Raw genomic sequence first — 18,260 nt, forward strand, 5'->3', positions numbered from 1 at the left:
CCTGTCTTCCATTCTTAATTAGCACTTTCCTTAGACAATATCACCACCTTCAACACCTCCTTGATCCTTTTGTCTGTGACATCTTTTGATTATCTGCTCCTATCACTGCTTGCTTATCTCCACAATCACCCCACCCTCAACTTCTCTCTCCCCCCGCCCCCCCACCTTAAACCAGCTTATATTTCACCTCTCTCCTAACTATGCTTCAGTTCTGCCGAAGGGTCGTGAAGACTCGAAACGTTAACTGATTTCTTCTCCACCGATGCTGCCAGACCTGCTGAGTTTTTCCAGGTAATTCTGTTTTTGTCCCAGCCCATTGTGCCTGATGGGAGCCCGTGACACCCAGCATTGGGGAGTTCAAATCTGAGAAAACACGAGCCAGAGTGGCTGTCATGTGGGCGGGGCGGGAATTGGATGAACACACCTGCAACTCCCAACCCCAGGCGGCGGGAATCAGGATCACAATCGTTTAACCCCTACCCCTCCCCACCTTCACACCACATCCCACCTCTTTGTTTTCAGATATGGGGGTCACTGGTTAGGCCAGCATTTATTGCCCTCCCTAATTGCCCGTGAGAAGGTGGTGGTGAGCTTCCTTCTTGAACCGCTGCAGTCCATGTGGTGTAGGCACACCCACAGTGCAGTTTGGGAGGGAGTTCCAGGATTTTGACCCAGCGACAGTGAAGAAACAGTGATATATTCCCAAATCAGCATGGTGAATAGCTTGGAGGGGAACTTCCAGATGGTGGTGTTCCCATGTATCTGCTACCCTTGTCCTTCTAGATGGTAGTGGTCATGAGTTTGGAAGGCGCTGTTGAAGGAGCCTTGGTGAGTTCCTGCAGTGCATCTTGTAGATGGTACACACTGCTGCTACTGTGTGTCGGTGGTGGAGGGAGTGAATGTTTGTAGATGGGATGCGAATCAAGCAGACTGCTTTGTCCTGGATGGTGTTCAGCTTCTTGATTGTCGTTGGAGCTGCACTCATCTAGGGAAATGGAGAGTATTCCATCACACTCCTGACTTGTGCCTTGTAAATGGTGGACAGGCTTTGGGGAGTCAGGAGATGAGTTACTCCCCGCATGATTCCTAGCCTCTACTTGCTCTTGTAGCCACAGTGTTTGCTTCATCACTGGCATCTACCCCTCCTCCTCAACCCTCCTTCACCCCATCCCCCCTCCTTCAACTCCCTCCTTCACCAACAACCCCCCCTTCACCCCCCCATAGCCCCTCCTTCACTCCCCCATCCCCTCTCCTTCACTCCCATCAACCCCCTCCTTCACACCTCATCGCTCCTCCTGCATATCCCATCCCCCTCCTTCAACCCCACATCCCCCTCCTTCAACCCCCCATTCCCCCTTCACCCCCCATTCCCCCCTTCACCCCCATCCCTCCCTTCTTCACTCTGCATCTCACACACCCATCAGTATGGTTAAATGGATAACAGTTGACTACATTCTACATTGGTGACTACATTCTACATTGGTGAGAGACTGTTTTCTCCAGACTGGAGTAAAAGTATAAAAGTTTGACTCTCCCAGTTTTGAATCCATCTCCCTTACTGGTGCTGAAGGGCCTGTCCTCCATTTAGACCCTGCCCCAGTTAAGATTGTAGATCTAAGGTGCTCCACTCCATGGCCCAGTCCTCAAATCATTTCTCTCCCTCTTGAAGCTGTCTGCTTGCCATTCCTTTACTACAATATTTCTGTTTTGTCTGGTGGTGAGGGGCATTTCTTTCTGACTCGAGGTAAAATGGGACAGATTGTAAGAGACCCTCTGTGAATCTGACATCAGGTCATCAGATGGTTTTACACAGGGGCAGCGTGTGGATGAGAAATAGGAGGGGACTGAGGATAGACCCTTGGTCAGACTCCAGAGCAATGGGCGTGGGAAGATTAACCATTGCAGGAAATTTTCTGGTTACCACTGAAGAGGCAAAAGTGGCCAAGTGATAACAGTCCTACTCGCTAGACAACAGAGAAGAGTTGGAGGAGGAGGATAGTGTGGTCGGGCATGTCAAAGTCTGCAGAGAGGTTGCTTCTCTCTCCACAGATGTTGCCTAACCTGCTGCGGGCCTCTGCTGTTTACCAGGGGAACTGAGACAGCAGCTGCAATAAGTGAGGTTTTATTCAGATGGGACAATGACAAGTTTAAATCCCCAACTGATCTGCTGCTCCAAGTCACCTCCGTTTCACCGGTCAGTTTCCCAAGCTTCAGGAAACTCAGAGATAAAAACAAAAAACTACGGTGGATGCTGGAAATCCAAAACAAAAACAGAATTACCTGGAAAAACTCAGCAGGTCTGGCAGCATCGGCGGAGAAGAAAAGAGTCGACGTATTGAGTCCTCATGACCCTTCAACAGAACTAAGTATAGTTAGGAGAGGGGTGAAATATAAGCTGGTTTAAGGTGGGGGGTTGGTGGGGGGGGAGGTCGGGGAGAGAAGTTGAGGGTGGGGTGGTTGTAGGGACAAGCAAGCAGTGATAGGAGCAGATAATCAAAAGATGTCACAGATAAAAGGATCAAAGAGGTGTTGAAGGTGGTGATATTATCTAAGAAAATGTGCTAATTAAGAATGGATGGCAGGATACTCAAGGTACAGCTCTAGTGGGGGTGGGGTGGAAAGACTGACAAGGTATTAGTTGTAGATTTAAAAATAATGGAAATAGGTGGGAAAAGAAAAATCTATATAAATTATTGGAAAAAAAAACAAAAGGGAGGGGGAAGAAACAGGGTGGGGTTGGGGGGAGGGAGTTTAAGATCTAAAGTTGTTGAATTCAATATTCAGCCTGGAAGGCTGTAAAGTGCCTAGTCAGAAGATGATGTGCTGTTCCTCCAGTTTGCGTTGGACAGACATGTGGGCAAGAGAGCAGGGTGGAGTGTTAAAATGGCAAGCAACAGGGAGGTTTGGGTCTTTCTTGCAGACAGACCGCAGGTGTTCTGCAAAGCGGTCGCCCAGTTTGTGTTTGGTCTCTCCAATGTAGAGGAGACCGCATTGGGAGCAACGAATGCAGTAGACTAAGTTAGGGGAAATGCAAGTGAAATGCTGCTTCACTTGAAAGGAGTGTTTGGGCCCTTGGACGGTGAGGAGAGAGGAAGTGAAGGGGCAGGTGTTGCATCTTCTGCGTGGGCATGGGGAGGTGCCATAGCTGGGGGTTGAGGAGTAGGGGGTGATGGAGGAGTGGACCAGGGTGTTCCGGAGGGAACAATCTCTACGGAATGCCGCCAGGGGGGGTGAAGGGAAGATGTGTTTGGTGGTGGCATCATGCTGGAGTTGGCGGAAATGGCGGAGGATGATCCTTTGAATGCGGAGGCTGGTGGGGTGATAAGTGAGGACAAGGGGGACCCTATCATGTTTCTGGGAGGGAGAAGGCATGAGGGCGGATGCGCGGGTCACTTCTTTGGGCAGGAGTCCTCTCCTCGTTCAACGGATCCTTTTACCCACCTCCAATATTCTCCCTCCACCTGGACCCCTCCCTCTGGATTCTTACCTTCTCTTGATCTTTTCATTGAGAACTGTCGGTGTGACATTAGCCGTCTCAATTTCTCTGCTCCTCTCACTCATTCTAATCTGTCTCTCTCTGAACTTACTGCACTCCATTCTCTCAGGTCCAACCCCAACATTGTCATCAAACCCGCTGATAAGGGTGGTGCTGTTGTTGTCTGGCGCACTGACCTCTACCTCGCGGAGGCTGAGCGTCAACTCGCAGACACTTCCTCCTACCTCTCCCTGGACCATGACCCCACCACTGAACATCAAGCCATTGTTTCCAGGACTGTCACTGACCTCATCTCCTCTGGAGATCTTCCTCCCACAGCTTCCAACCTGATAGTCGCCCAACCTCGGACGGCCCACTTCTACCTCCTACCCAAAATCCACAAACAGAACTGTCCCGGCAGACCGATCGTGTCAGCCTGTTGCTGCCCCACGGAACTCATTTCTCGTTATCTTGACTCCCTTCTCTCTCCCCTTGTCCAGTCCCTTCCCACCTACATCCGTGATTCCTCTGACACCTTACGTCACATCAACAATTTCCAGTTCCCTGGCCCCAACCGCTTCCTCTTCACCATGGATGTCCAATCCCTCTACACCTCCATCCCCCACCAGGATGGTCTGAGGGCCCTTAGCTTCTTCCTTGAACAGAGGCCTGAATAATCCCCATCCACCACTACTCTCCTCCGTCTGGCTGAACTTGTTCTCACACTGAACAATTTCTACTTTAACTCCTCTCACTTCCTCCAAATAAAAGGTGTGGCTATGGGTACCCGCATGGGCCCCAGCTATGCCTGTCTCTTTATGGGGTATGTGGAACATTCCTTGTTCCAGTCCTACTCTGGCCCCCTCCCACAACTCTTTCTCCAGTACATCGATGATTACTTCGGTGCGGCTTCATGCTCTCGTCTGAACTTGGAAAAATTTATTAATTTTGCTTCCAATCTCCACCCCTCCATCATTTTCACATGGTCCATCTCTGACACTTCCCTTCCCTTCCTTGACCTCTCTGTCTCAATTTCTGATGATAGACTGTCCACCAATATCCATTACAAGCCTATCGACTCCCACAGCTACCTTGACTACAGCTCCTCACACCCCGCCTCCTGTAAGGACTCCATCCCATTCTCTCAGTTCCTTTGCCTCCGTCGCATCTGTTCTGATGAAGCTACCTTCAAAAACAGTTCTTCTGACATGTCCTCTTTCTTCCTTAACCAAGGTTTTCCACCCACGGTCGTTGACAGGGCCCTCAACCGTGTCCGGCCCATCTCCCGCGCATCCGCCCTCATGCCTTCTCCTCCCTCCTAGAAACATGATAGGATCCCCCTTGTCCTCACTTATCACCCCACCAGCCTCCACATTCAAAGGATCATCCTCTGCCATTTCCGCCAACTCCAGCATGATGCCACCACCAAACACATCTTCCCTTCACCCCCCCGGCGGCATTCCATAGGGATCATTCCCTCCGGGACACCCTGGTCCACTCCTCCATCACCCCCTACTCCTCAACCCCCACCTATGGCACCTCCCCATGCCCATGCAGAAGATGCAACACCTGCCCCTTCACTTCCTCTCTCCTCACCGTCCAAGGGCCCAAACACTCCTTTCAAGTGAAGCAGCATTTCACTTGCATTTCCCCTAACTTAGTCTACTGCATTCGTTGCTCCCAATGCGGTCTCCTCTACATTGGAGAGACCAAACGCAAACTGGGCAACCGCTTTGCAGAACACCTGCGGTCTGTCCGCAAGAAAGACCCAAACCTCCCTGTTGCTTGCCATTTTAACACTCCACCCTGCTCTCTTGCCCACATGTTTGTCCTTGGCTTGCTGCATTGTTCCAGTCAAGCCCAACGCAAACTAGAGGAACAGCACCTCATCTTCCGACTAGGCACTTTACAGCCTTCCCGGCTGAATATTGAATTCAACAACTTTAGATCTTAAACTCCCTCCCCCCATCCCCACCCCGTTTCTTCCCCCTCCCTTTTGTTTTTTTTTCAATAATGTATATAGATTTTTCTTTTCCCACCTATTTCCATTATTTTTAAATCTACAACTAATACCTTGTCAGTCTTTCCACCCCACCCCCACTAGAGCTGTACTTTGAGTGTCCTGCCATCCATTCTTAATTAGCACATTTTCTTAGATAATATCACCACCTTCAACACCTCTTTGATCCTTTTGTCTGTGACATCTTTTGATTATCTGCTCCTATCACTGCTTGCTTATCTCCACAATCACCCCACCCTCAACTTCTCTCTCCCCCACCCGCCCCACACCTTAGACCAGCTTTTCTTTCACCTCTCTCCTAATATTACTCAGTTCTGTTGAAGGGTCATGTGGACTCGAAACGTCAACTCTTTTCAGGAAACTCATGTTGTTCCAGAAATATTTGGATTGGCTGTGAGAGACGTCAATCAGAGAGCCCCACCCACTCTGCCCATTCCCTCCCCTTCCTCTTCCACAGCTGCTTCACTTCCTGTAGGGACTCAAAACCAACTCAGGAGATGGTGAGTGAAGGAATACAATTTATAATAATTACATCACATAATATCCACACTAATCTTCAGGCAGCCTGACTATCCTGTGGGGAATCAGGTCTGGAAATGCCCCTTATGCTGTGTGAGAACATCCAGCTGAGAGAGCTGTTTACTCGGTGCTTTGTGCTCAACTGTTTGCCTGGAGCTGTGTGTTGGATATTGAGTGTGTTTATTGGAAGCATTTCCCTTCTGATTTACAGGCTGACTTTTGTTGTTGGGTCATTACTGAATATGAGAAGGTGAGGTGTAATTATCTGGGAGGTGCAGAGTGTCTGAGGATTCTTACTGATTTCCTATTGTTGAGTTGTGTGTGTGTGTGTTGGGAGCTGGTTATTATCCTGTGGACTGTGAATGGTCAGTTCTGTCTGTGTTTTGGGATCTGGATATTTCCTGTCTTTTCAAATCCCTCTAAGACCACCCCCCCCCCCCCCCCCCAAATCTCTGTAACCTCCTCAGAAAAGTATAAAAAGACTTGCATTTATATACAGCCTTTCATGACCACCAGATATCCCAAAGCCCTTTACAGCCAATTAAGTACTTTTGAAGTGTGGTCACTGTTGTAATTTAGGAAACGTGGCAGCCAATGTGCGCACAGCAATCTTCTATTAATAGCAATGTGATAATCACCCGATAACCTGTTTTTTAGTGGTGTTGATTGAGGGATTAATGTTGGTCAGGACTCCTGGGATAACTCCCCTGTTCATCTTCAAAATAGTGCCCTGGGATCTTTTACACCCACCTTAGAGAGAGCAGAAGGGGCCTTTTTTTGAGATCTCATCTGAAAGATGGCACCTCTGACAGTGCAGCACTACTATTCTATGATTCTGTATGATTCTATGAAAGGTTCTCTGTTACTATCCCTGGCTCTCACTGTCATTTCCCTATGTTGGTCAGGAATAGGGACACCGTGCATAGGAATAGGTGCAAGCCCCATTCAAATGAGAGACCAGTGACGTCCTGCCCCAGCTCATTTGCTGCTGAAACCCTCAACCTTACCTTTTTTGGCTCTAGACTCAACTATTCCAATGCTCTCCTGGTTGCTCTCACATATTGTACTATAAACTTGAGCTCCTCCAAAACTCTGCAGCCCATGTCCTAACTGACACCAAGACCCATTCCCCAATCACCCCTGTGCTCGCTGATCTACATTGTCTCCTGGTCAAGGAACACCTCGATTTTAAAATTCTAACACTTGTTTTCAAATCCCTCCATGGCCTTGCCCCTCCCTATCTCTGTAATATCCACAGCAATTTGGCTGTCATACCTGGAGACACATTAATTGAAATATCTTTTAATGCCTTCTTTAAAGACTTTACCTGAAGGCCTCGGCCTTTCCCAAAAGCTTGGGCTTGGATTTGATAGTTTTGCCCAGTGCTGTGGCTGATAGCTGAATTTGGGATGTGCAGTCTGAGCGAGTGCAGTGTATCTAATTCCCCAGGATAAACCAGAACCCTTCAATCAGCTACACTGAAGCAATATTTTCCTTAGCTTCTAGCACTTCCTGCCCAGTGTGTTTTCTTCAAATAATTTTCTAAAACAAGTGGAGGAATTTCAAAATCTCCATTGAATTAACATTTTTCCTGAGTGTTTTTTATGTTAAGCACATACTCTAAGGGTAAAACTGGTCTTCACCAGCACGACTCATGCTCATAGTGAATTGATAGCCCATTTTACACTCCGCCCAACTGTCTTTTCCATTGACCTCACGGTGCCTGGGAAGATGGGAGGCTGGGGGAGGAAAGAAAGTAGCCACGTTGACTGCTCCTGGTCACTATCCGGTGTCCCTGCTGGAAACAGAGGGTGTGTGACAGTCAAGTGAGGAAAATGAAAGTACTTATATCTGATCCCCACACAGGGGAATAGCAGACTGACACTCACTGTGGAGCAGTCTCTGACTGAGGAGTCAGTCCCTTCAGCAAAGGAAGAGAGGGAGTTGGAGGAAATCATGTTTCCTTTTCATGTTTTACAGAAGGATTGCACCATACTACACTGAGAATACAGAGAGGATAGACACTGCAGATAGCTCCTAACCATCACCCAAGGAACAACTGCACAACTGTGGGGAGACATCCAATCTCTTCACAGCATTGCTAAACACAGAGAAGGTTGGGCAGTGAAACCATCACCTGGAAATCAGTCGGGTCAGGGGAGCTTTGACATATCATCAGATCTGAAACTGGTCAGTGGTGTGGAGCCTTCCGTCAGAACCAACCTTTCTGAAGGTTCGGTGTGGGTGAGGATGGGAAGAAGTGTGAGTGGGCTCCAAGTGTGCTGAGAGCTTCAATCATTCACCGAGCCTCATGAACCACTGACTCATTCCTACAGGTGAGAGGCTGTTCAAGTGTGAGGTGTGTGAGGAGGGATCCAAAGGCTCATAAGATCTCCTAACAGAAAAGGTGCGTTTGTTGTACAGCCAAATGGAAGAGAAACCATTCAAATGTGAGGTGTGTGACCAAGACTTCACACAGTCATCGACACAGGTGAGACACCAATGTATCCACGCTGGGGAGAAGCTTTTCAAGTGTGAGGTGTGCAATAAATCAATGTCAGACTTATGGCACCTCCGCACACACCAACGCATTCACACAGGGGAGAAACCCTTCACGTGCGAGGTTTGTGACAAATCATTTTCACAGTTAACAAACCTCCGTGCACATCAACGAATTCACACAGGGGAGAAACCATTCATGTGTGAGGTGTGTGAGAAATCCTTTACACGGATGTGGAGCTTCCTAGCCCATCAGACAATCCATACAGGGGAGAAGCCCTTTAAGTGTGAGCTTTGTGATAAAGCTTTTGCGACATCTACGAGGCTTCTGATACACCAGAAGATTCACACAGGGGAGAAACCCTTCAGGTGTGATGTTTGTGAGAAGGTTTTCATTCACTCCTTTGATCTCATGAGGCACCAGCGGATTCACACAGGGGAGAAACCATTTAAGTGTGAGGTGTGCGATCGAGCCTTCACACAGTCATCAATGCTTGTGACACATCGACGCATCCACACTGGGGAGAAGCCTTTCAAGTGTGAGGTGTGCAACAAATCATTTGCGCAGTCATCAACCCACCATGAACACCAACGCATTCACACAGGTGAGAAACCTTTCATGTGTGAGGTGTGCGACAAGTCTTTCTCGCGGTCAACACACCTCCGTGCACACCAACGCGTTCACACTGGAGAGAAACCATTTGTGTGTGAGGTGTGTGACAAATCATTTTCAAAGTCATCAAGCCTCCGCGAGCACCAATGCATTCACACAGGGGTGAGACCATTCAGGTGCGAGCTTTGTGATAAAGGTTTTGTGATATCCTCCGCCCTCCTGAGACACCAGCGGATTCACACAGGGGAGAAACCCTTCAGGTGTGAGGTGTGCGACCGAGCCTTCACACAGTCGTCGATGCTGGTAAAACATCGACATATTCACAGTGGGCAGAAGCCGTTCAAGTGTGAAGAGTGTGACAAATCCTTCTCACAGTCATCGACCCACCATGCACACCAGTGCATTCACACAGGTGCGAAACCATTCACATGTGAGGTGTGTGACAAATCATTCTCCTTGTCAAATGCCCTTCTCGAACACCAGCACAATCACACAGGGGAAAAACCATTCACATGTAAAGTGTGTGACAAATCATTCTCGCGCTCATCAAACCTTCGTGCACACCAACGAATTCACACAGGGCAGAAACCATTCAGGTGTGAGGTGTGCGACAAACTATTCTCACGGTTAGCAAATCTCCATGTACACCAACGCATTCACACTGGGGAGAAGCCATTCAGGTGTGAAATGTGCAACAAATCATTTGCACAGTTATCAAACCTCCTGCGGCATCAGACAATTCACTCAAGTGTGAGGTGTGGAACGAGGGCTTTGGACAATCATCAGTGAAATCATCTTGTTGAAACACCAACACATTCATTCTGTTGAGAAACCATTCCCACATACAAGGTTTGTGAATCATCGAGCCTCGGCAAGCACCAATGCGATCACATGGAAGTAACCATTCATGTGAGAGTTGTGCTGCAAATTATGGAACCTCTACACACGACAACGCATTCACAGTAGAGAGAAACCATTCACGTATACCGTATGCAACAAATCATTCTCGTAGTTAACAAACCTCTGCAGACACTAATGCCTCCAAATGGGGGGAAACCATTCATGTGCAAAATTTACAACAAATCATTCCCGAAACTCCTGCTGCACCAGATCCACATGAGAGTAACCCTTCAAGTGTGAGATTTTTTAAAGTTTTCATGACATCTTCCACCCTCTACAACATCAGAGGATTCACACAGGCAAGAAATTATTCAGTTGTGATGTTTGTTACAAGGTTTTCACACAATCAGCATGTCTCATGGCACATCGACGTACGCACACAGGGGAGAAACCCTATCAGAGTGAGCTCTGTAATAAAGCCTTCACACAGTTGTTGGACCTCCTGAAACATCAGTGAACCCACACAGGAGACAAACCCTTCCAGTGTGACGTGTGCCAAGATTGTTTCGCCTACTCCTCTCTTGCCATACACCGACATCTCCACACGGACTTGGAGCTGGGTCACCTGCTTCCATTACACTGAGACTTGTCTATGTTGTTTACCCTCCAATGCTCACACAGGGGAGCTGTTGTTCCACAGCACTGTCTGTCTCAGCAGTGTCCGTTTCAAACCTCTCCCACCATCAGTCCAATTGCTTCAAGAAGGCCAATTTAATCTTTGACCAGATCACCAAACATCACCAAAAGAAGATATCAATATGTTTAGAAGCTCTTGTATAAACTCAGCATCCTTTCAGTACAGCGTCAGGTACAAGTTACTCACTGACTCTCACTCTGACCAAGAAGGCAATCAGCTACTCAGTGGTTAGAAAGGCTTCAGCTTCTGATCTACCAGCACAAGCACCCAGGGGAGAAGCCATTCCTGGGGTAGTAATGGAGGGACTTCAGTTAGCCTTAGCAGCTCTGATCTGCGGATGGGGAGAGTCAGCCAGGAATCTCGTTCTTCATCGGTGACCCCAACTGGGAAGTCGGGGGAGGGCAGCATGTGTCTCGCTGTGACAGTCTCCATTGTCTCACAACATTCACTGTCTTGGTGTACACATGTTGAATGGCCACTCGAACAGAGCACTAGACGCCAATCAATGTCCACAGTCTGTACGCCAGGTCAATATCTTGAGGACTGGAGGGAATGTGAGAGGATAACAGCTTGTATTTATAGAGCACTTTAATATAGTCAAACATCCCAAAGTGTTTCATAGCGACGTAATCAGAGAAAAATTAACACTGAGACAGAGAAGGGGATGTTGACCGGGGATGACCAAAAATATGGTTGAAGAGATGGGATTTGAGGAGGATCCTAAAGGAGGGGAGAGAGATAAAGATTCAGAGAGGTTTAAGGAGGGAATTCTAAAGATCGCTTAACACCCAAGGTACATCTGTTACAAGCTCTGTTAACACAAGTGCAGCTACATGGAAGAGAAATCCTTCAAGTGTAAGATTTGTGTTCAAGCTTTTGTGGTGTCTTTGAGTCTCCTGAGACATCAGAGGAATCACACAGGGGAGGAGCCTTTCAGGAGTGAGGTGTGTGACTGAGTCTTCACATCTAGTACCACTTCCCAGCATTCTCCCCATAGCACATTCTTCCTTTTCAGATAATACAATTCCCTCTTGAATTCCTTGATTGAACCTGCCTCCACCACACTCTCAGACAGTGCATTCTAGATCCTAATTACTCGCTATGTGAAAAGTCTTTCCTCATGTCTCCGTTGCTTATTTTGCCAATTACCTTAAATCTGTGCTCTCCGGTTTTCGATCATTTCTTCAATGGGAGCAATTGTTCTCTAACTACCCTGCTCAAACCCCTCATGATTTTGAATATTTCTATCAAATCTCCTCTCAGCCTTTTCTTCTCCAAGGAGAACAGTCCCAACTTCTCCAATCTATCTACATAACTGAAGTTCCTCATCCATGGAACCATTCTCTTGAATCTTTTCTGCACTCTCATGCCTTCACATCCTTCCTAAATTGCAGTGCCCAGAACTGGACACAATATTCCAGTTGAGTCTGAACCAATGTTTTATACAGGTTTAACATACTTCCTTCCTTTTGTAATCTATTGATAAAGCCCAGGATGCCGTATACTTTATTAACCACGGTCTCAACCTGTCCTGCCACCTTTTGTGATTTTGTACATGTACACCCAGGTCCCTTTGCTCTTGCACCCCCTTTTAGAATTGTGCCCTTTATTTTATATTGTCTCTCTGCATTCTTCCTACCAAAATAAGTTACTTCACATTTCTCTGCATTAAATTTCATCTCCTTTTTGCAGCAAGGGTGTAACATTTGTAATCCTCTAGTCCTCTGGCACCTCTCCTGAGGCAAAGGAAGAGTGGAAAATTATGGCGAACGTCTCCACAAATTCCAATCTCACTTCCCTCAGTATCCTTGGATGCATCTCATATGGTCCTGGTTCCGATCATCTTTCAGTACAGACAGCCTATCCAATAATTCCTTGTCATTTTTAAACCCTTCAAGTTTCTGAATGACCTCCTATTCCATCATGACCTGCACAAAATCTTCTTCCTTGGTAAAGACTGTTGCAAAGTATTCATTTCATTCCTCACCCATACCCCCCTGCTTTCATGCATAAATTCCCTTTTTGGTCCCTAGGGCCCCACATCTCCTTTTACCACCCTTTTACTATTTCTATGCCTATAGAAGACTTTTGGATTCGCTTTTATGTTAGCTTTCAAAATCGTCTCATACGCTCTCTCTGCTTCTCATTTGCTTTTCCAATTCCCCAATAAACTTTCAATATTCAGTTTGGTTCTCAGTTGTCCACTTGACATCTGTCATAAGCACACTTTTTCTTCTTCACCTTAATCTCTTATCTCTTTTGCCATCCAGGAAGCTCTGGATTTCTTTGCCGTATCTTTCCCTTTTATGGGAATATCCCTTGACTCTGCCTGATCTCCTCTCAGTTACCGTTTTTCCTGCCAACCTTTGATTCCAATTTATCTTGGTCAGATCCATTCTCATTGCAATGAAGTTGGCTGTGCCCAAGTTAATTATTCTTACTCTGGAGTGTTCCTTACCTTTTTCCATAGTCAACCTAAACCTTGTGATACAATAAGTACTGTCTCTAAATGTTCTCCTACTGACACTTAATCCATTTGGACCCCTCATTCGCAAGAACCAGGTCCAGCAATGCCTTCTTTCTCATTGGAGTGGAATCATACTGCAATGGAAAATTCTCCTGAACGCATACTAGGAACTCTTTCCCCTCTCTGTCCTTTACACCACTACTATCCCAGTCTGCATTAAAACAATTAAAGTTCAGATTATTAACTTTTTCCGGTACTGTGGAATTCTTGCACCTCTCTGTAATTTCCTTGGAAATTTGTTCTTCCACATATTCCCAACTAGTTTGTGGCCTATAGACTACTCCGAGCAATATAATTGCATCTCTTTTGTTCCTTACCTCTTGCCAAATAGATTCTGACCTTGACCCCTCTGGGACATCCTCTCTCTCCTGCTCTGCAATGTTCTCCTTAATCATTACTGCCACCCCTCCTCCTTTCTTTCCTTCCCTACCTTTCCTGAACACCTTGTATCCAAGAATATTTAATACTCAGTCCCACCCTCCTTTGAGGCACAACATTATATTTCCACATGACAATCTGCGCCGGCAACTCACCAATCTTATTTAATACACTCTGTGCGTTCACATACATGCAATGTAATCATAATTTAGACTTTACTACTTTCCCTCTTACTCTGACCTCACCAAATATCTTACTATTTTTTACTCAAGTGCTAACTGTCTCTCCTAATACTCTCTGTACCTTAGTATTCCTCTCCAGTATGACCTTCCCACAGCCCAGCCAAGTTAGGTTAAACCCTCCCCAACAGTACCAGAAAATCACGCTGCAAGGAAATTGGTCCCTGTTCTGTTTAGGTGTTACCCATCTGGCCTGTACAGTTCCCATCTTCCCCAGAACTGATCCCAATTTCCCAGGGATCTAAAGCCCTCCATCTCTCCAGCCTCACATTCATCTGCTTTATCCTCCACTTTCTATACCCATTTGCGCCTGGTACTGCGATTAATCCAGAGAGAACTACCTGTGAGGTCATCCTTGCTAATTTCCTACGTAGCTCCCGAAATTCTGACTGCAGAACAAAATCCCTCTTTCTACCTATGATGTTGGTACCATTGTGGACCACGACCCCTGGCTGTTCACCTTCCCCGCCTCAGAGTGCTTTGCAGCCGTTCAGGGGTATCCTTGATCCTGCATCACGGAGGCAACATACCATCCTGGATTCAGGTCTGCAGCTGCAGAAAGGTCTGTCTATTCCCCTAACGAATTTTCGATCACTATAGCTCTTCCAGTTTTCTTTGTACCCCTGTACAGCTGAACCAGCTGAGGTGCCATGTAATTGGCTCTGGCTGCACTCCCCAGATCAACCATCAATTTCAACAGTATTCAGGACTGAATACTGGTTGGAGAGTGGGATACACTCAAGGACCCCTGCACTATCTGCCTTCCTGTCATTTCCTTGACATCTTCCCTGAAAACCCTAGCTCAAATTTTAATGCTGTGCCAGTAAAATGAGCCAGCTCTCAGGAGTATGGAGTAGAACTAGACCTTGCTTTAGTTGGTGATTTTCAAATGCTTTGTTATTTTGGATGATTCAAAGTTTGGTGTAAGCTGAATATTATGTTGTTGTTTGTCTTTTTATCAATTTTCTGTTTAAATTTATAACTCACGATAAATTCACTTTTTTAACTTAACCCAAACTACCTGATTTGCCAGCATGGTGTGTTCATATTCACTGAAACACCCAGGAGCATACAGTAAGAGTCCTGTACACAGTATACTGATCAGTGTCACTGTGGGCTGGTATACTTTCATAATATATGGGTTTATAATTTCCAATTCAAAGGAAGCATAACATTTCCCTCAGAAAGAAAGACTTGAATTTTCGGCCTCTGAAAGCACTTTACAGCCAATGAAGCGCTCATTGATGGGTGTTGTTATGACCGAGCAATTGATAAAGCTGAGTTATTTAAAAATCCCAGAGAGAAACTTTAAACAACTGTCATAACCTAAATTTTTAAGTGGTAAATTTGAGATGCGACTCTAAATTCAGGAATCAGATCACCAGTTCTCTAAACTAAGTGAAACATTTCATTAATTTACACCAGTTAAAATATATGTACACATGGCTAAAAATTACTACTATCATAACTTTTAACAAATTCCCAAACTAATCTCCATTAAGGCAACAGCAACTCATAGACTTAACCAGACACCAGGCAAAGCATTTTCACCTTAAGAATTCAAAATTAGGTTCTTTTCACTTTGGCTCTCGTGGAGAAAGTTGGAGGCTTACAGCTGCTGTTGATCTCACATTGCCTCTGCTATACACACACAAAACTGCTGAAGTTATACCTAGCACAGTCCATTAAATGTAAATTCTCATTGTATCACCAGCCTCTTTGAACTCCACCTTTTAACAATAAAACCCCTTTCATAGCACCAATTTTGTTAGTAATATAAACATATTGCTTGGTATCTGCTAGCTAGGTGGTAATTTTCACCTCACTCCTTAAATGCTTTGTTCAAAAAATGTAAATACACTCTATCTCTCTTACATATCAAAACAATACACATCAAAGCACCCAGACTAGCTGGCTTTAATCCAATTAAGACACACCCACAAACTAAACCTCTATTTTAAAAGAAAAATATTTTCCAATAATATATACATTAATAGCTTCATGACAGTGGTAACTGTTGTAATTTAGCATAAGTGGTAGCCAATTTGCACATAGCAAGTTCCCATAAATAGCAATGTGATAATGACCAGATCATCTATTTTTGTGACATTGATTGTGGGATCCATATAGACCATGAAACTGGGGACAACTTGTCTGGTCTTCTACAACTTGGTGTCATGGTATCTTTTACATCCATCTGGCAGAGCAGACAGGGCCTTGGTTTAGCTCATCTGAAAGATGACAGTGCAGCACTCCCTCAGTCCTACACTGGAACGTCAGTGTGCTTGCACACAAGCAAGGGAGAGACCTTATCCTGAGTGAGACACAGCCAGAGTGAGTGTGCGTACTGGTAATTTGGTGCACAGTGGGAATTCGGTGCAGAGGGGAAGAGGTGCTCTTTGCATTTTTCTTTGCTATCCAACTTCTTAAATCTTCAGAGAGTGGTCTTGCCCTGCTGCAGCTGTAGAAGCTACAAGGGAGAGGAATGATTGGTAAGTAGTGGGTAAGGTCAGGTAAGTATTAACTACTTTTATCGTTTATAGTTTAAGGTCTTTTTGTGGTTTAGAGCTTGTATATTCTGTAGTAACGAGGATCAGGAAATAAGGGCCCAAGAGTAATTGATTTAAAAGGTTTAATTTAAAGGAATAACTCATGGCAGGAGAGCTCAAAGCCGTGGTGTGCTCCTCGTGCTCTATGTGGGAAGCTGGGAACATTTCCAGTGCCCGGGACCAGCATGTGTGCAGGAAGTGTGTCCAGCTGCAGCTCCTGGAAGCTCGGGTTTCAGAGCTGGAACAGCAGCTGGGGACACTGTGGAGCATCCGCAAGTCTGAGAGCATTGTGGATAGAGAGGTGGTCACACCCCAGTTGAAGGGACTTGAGAAAGGAAGGGAATGGATGATCACCAGGCAGTCCAAGAGAAACAGGCAAGTAGTTCAGGAGTCCCTTGGGGTCCTGCTCGTAAATCAGTATTCCATTTTGGAGGCTGATGGTTCCTCCAGGGAGTGCAGACAGAGCCAAGCTTCTGGCACCACAAGCAGCCTGTCTGTACAGGAGGGGAGGAAGAGAGGAAGAGCAATAGTAATAGAGGATTCTATAGTCAGGGGAACAGATAGATGCTACTGTGGCCGTCAACGTGACTCCAGGATGTTGTGTTGCCTCTCTGGTGCCAGGGTCTGGGATGTCACTGAACGGCTGCAGGGCATCCTGAAGGGGGAGGGTGATAAGGCAGAGGTCATGGTACACGTTGGCACCAATGACAAAGGTAGAAAGAGGGATGAGGTCTTGCACCAAGAATTCAGGGAGTTAGGCAGTGGACTGAAAAGCAAGACCTCTCGGGTTATAATCTCTGGATTACTCCCAGTGCCACATGCTAATGAGCACAGAAATAGTAGAATAGTGCAGATGAATACGTGGCTTAAGACTTGGTGCAGGAGGGAGGGTTTTAGATTCCTGGATCACTGGGACCATTTCTGGGGAAGGTGGAACCTGTACAAACGGGACAGCCTACATCTGAACCAGAGCGGGACTAACATCCTTGTGGGCGGGTTTGTTAGTGCTGTTGGGAGAAGTTTAAACTAATTTGGCAGAGGGAGGGGACACAATGTTAGCAGAATAGGGACACATCATAATACAGTAAAACAATCAAGTCAGAGGGAGTACAGCTGCATTAAGTTTCAAGGGAGTAAAGCAAGGCTGGATGGCCTCTAGTTTAATGCCAGGAATATTACAGGTAAAACAGATGAGTTAAGGGTGAGGATTGACACGTGGAATTGTGATATAGTAGCCATCACTGAGACGTGGTTGAGGGAGGGGCAGGTCAACATTCCGGGATATAGAATCTTCAGGCGAGACAGGGAAGGGGGTAAAAGAGGAGGAGTCATTGCATTATTAGTTAAGGAGTCAGTTACTGTAGTAAGAGAAAGATGATATCTTAGAGGGGCCATCGAATGAAGCTTTGTGGGTACAGCTTAGGAATAAAAAAGGGGCAGCCACATTGTTAGATGTTTATTATAGACCCCCAGATAGTCAATGGGAAATTGAGGAGCATAATGTGCACAATTTGCATACAATAACAATAGGGTAATTATATTAGGTGATTTCAACTTTCTCAACATTAATTGGGATAGACATAGTGTTAAGGGCTTGGATGGAGTGGATTTATTGAAATGTGTACAGGAGAACTTTTTAGGTCAATATATAGAGGGTTCAACAAGGGACGGCGCAGTGCTGGACCTAATTCTGACGAATGAAGCCGGACAGGTGGCTGAGGTGGTGGTGGGGGGAACATTTTAGTGATAGCGACCACAACGTGGTACAATTTAAGCTTGATATGGACAAAGAAATAGACAAGTTGCCAAAAAATGTTTTGGATTGGGGGAGAGCGGATTTTAGTAAAATAAGGCAGGATCTGGCCAAGGTAGACGGGGAATAGCTACTTGTGGGGAAATCTACA

At 46.0% G+C, this 18,260-nt stretch overlaps 1 protein-coding gene and 1 pseudogene across 2 annotated transcripts in view; one reads left to right on the forward strand and one right to left on the reverse strand.

Annotated features, from left to right (window-relative positions):
* LOC144695217 (uncharacterized) overlaps positions 1 to 18,260 on the reverse strand; it is a 34,755-nt pseudogene that overhangs the window by 14,314 nt on the left and 2,181 nt on the right. The window lies entirely within an intron of this gene.
* The window catches only part of LOC144695207 (uncharacterized), a 469,933-nt gene continuing 459,946 nt past the window's right edge, over positions 8,274 to 18,260 (forward strand). Inside the window, exon 1 of the mRNA XM_078566092.1 lies at positions 8,274 to 10,712. Within this exon, the coding sequence (XP_078422218.1) occupies positions 8,443 to 9,915 (1,473 nt within the window). The 5' untranslated portion in view covers positions 8,274 to 8,442 and the 3' untranslated portion in view covers positions 9,916 to 10,712. The remainder of the gene's footprint in view (positions 10,713 to 18,260) is intronic.

The sequence above is a fragment of the Cetorhinus maximus genome, chromosome 21 (assembly GCF_964194155.1).
Source record: "Cetorhinus maximus chromosome 21, sCetMax3.hap1.1, whole genome shotgun sequence".
NCBI lineage: Eukaryota > Metazoa > Chordata > Chondrichthyes > Lamniformes > Cetorhinidae > Cetorhinus > Cetorhinus maximus.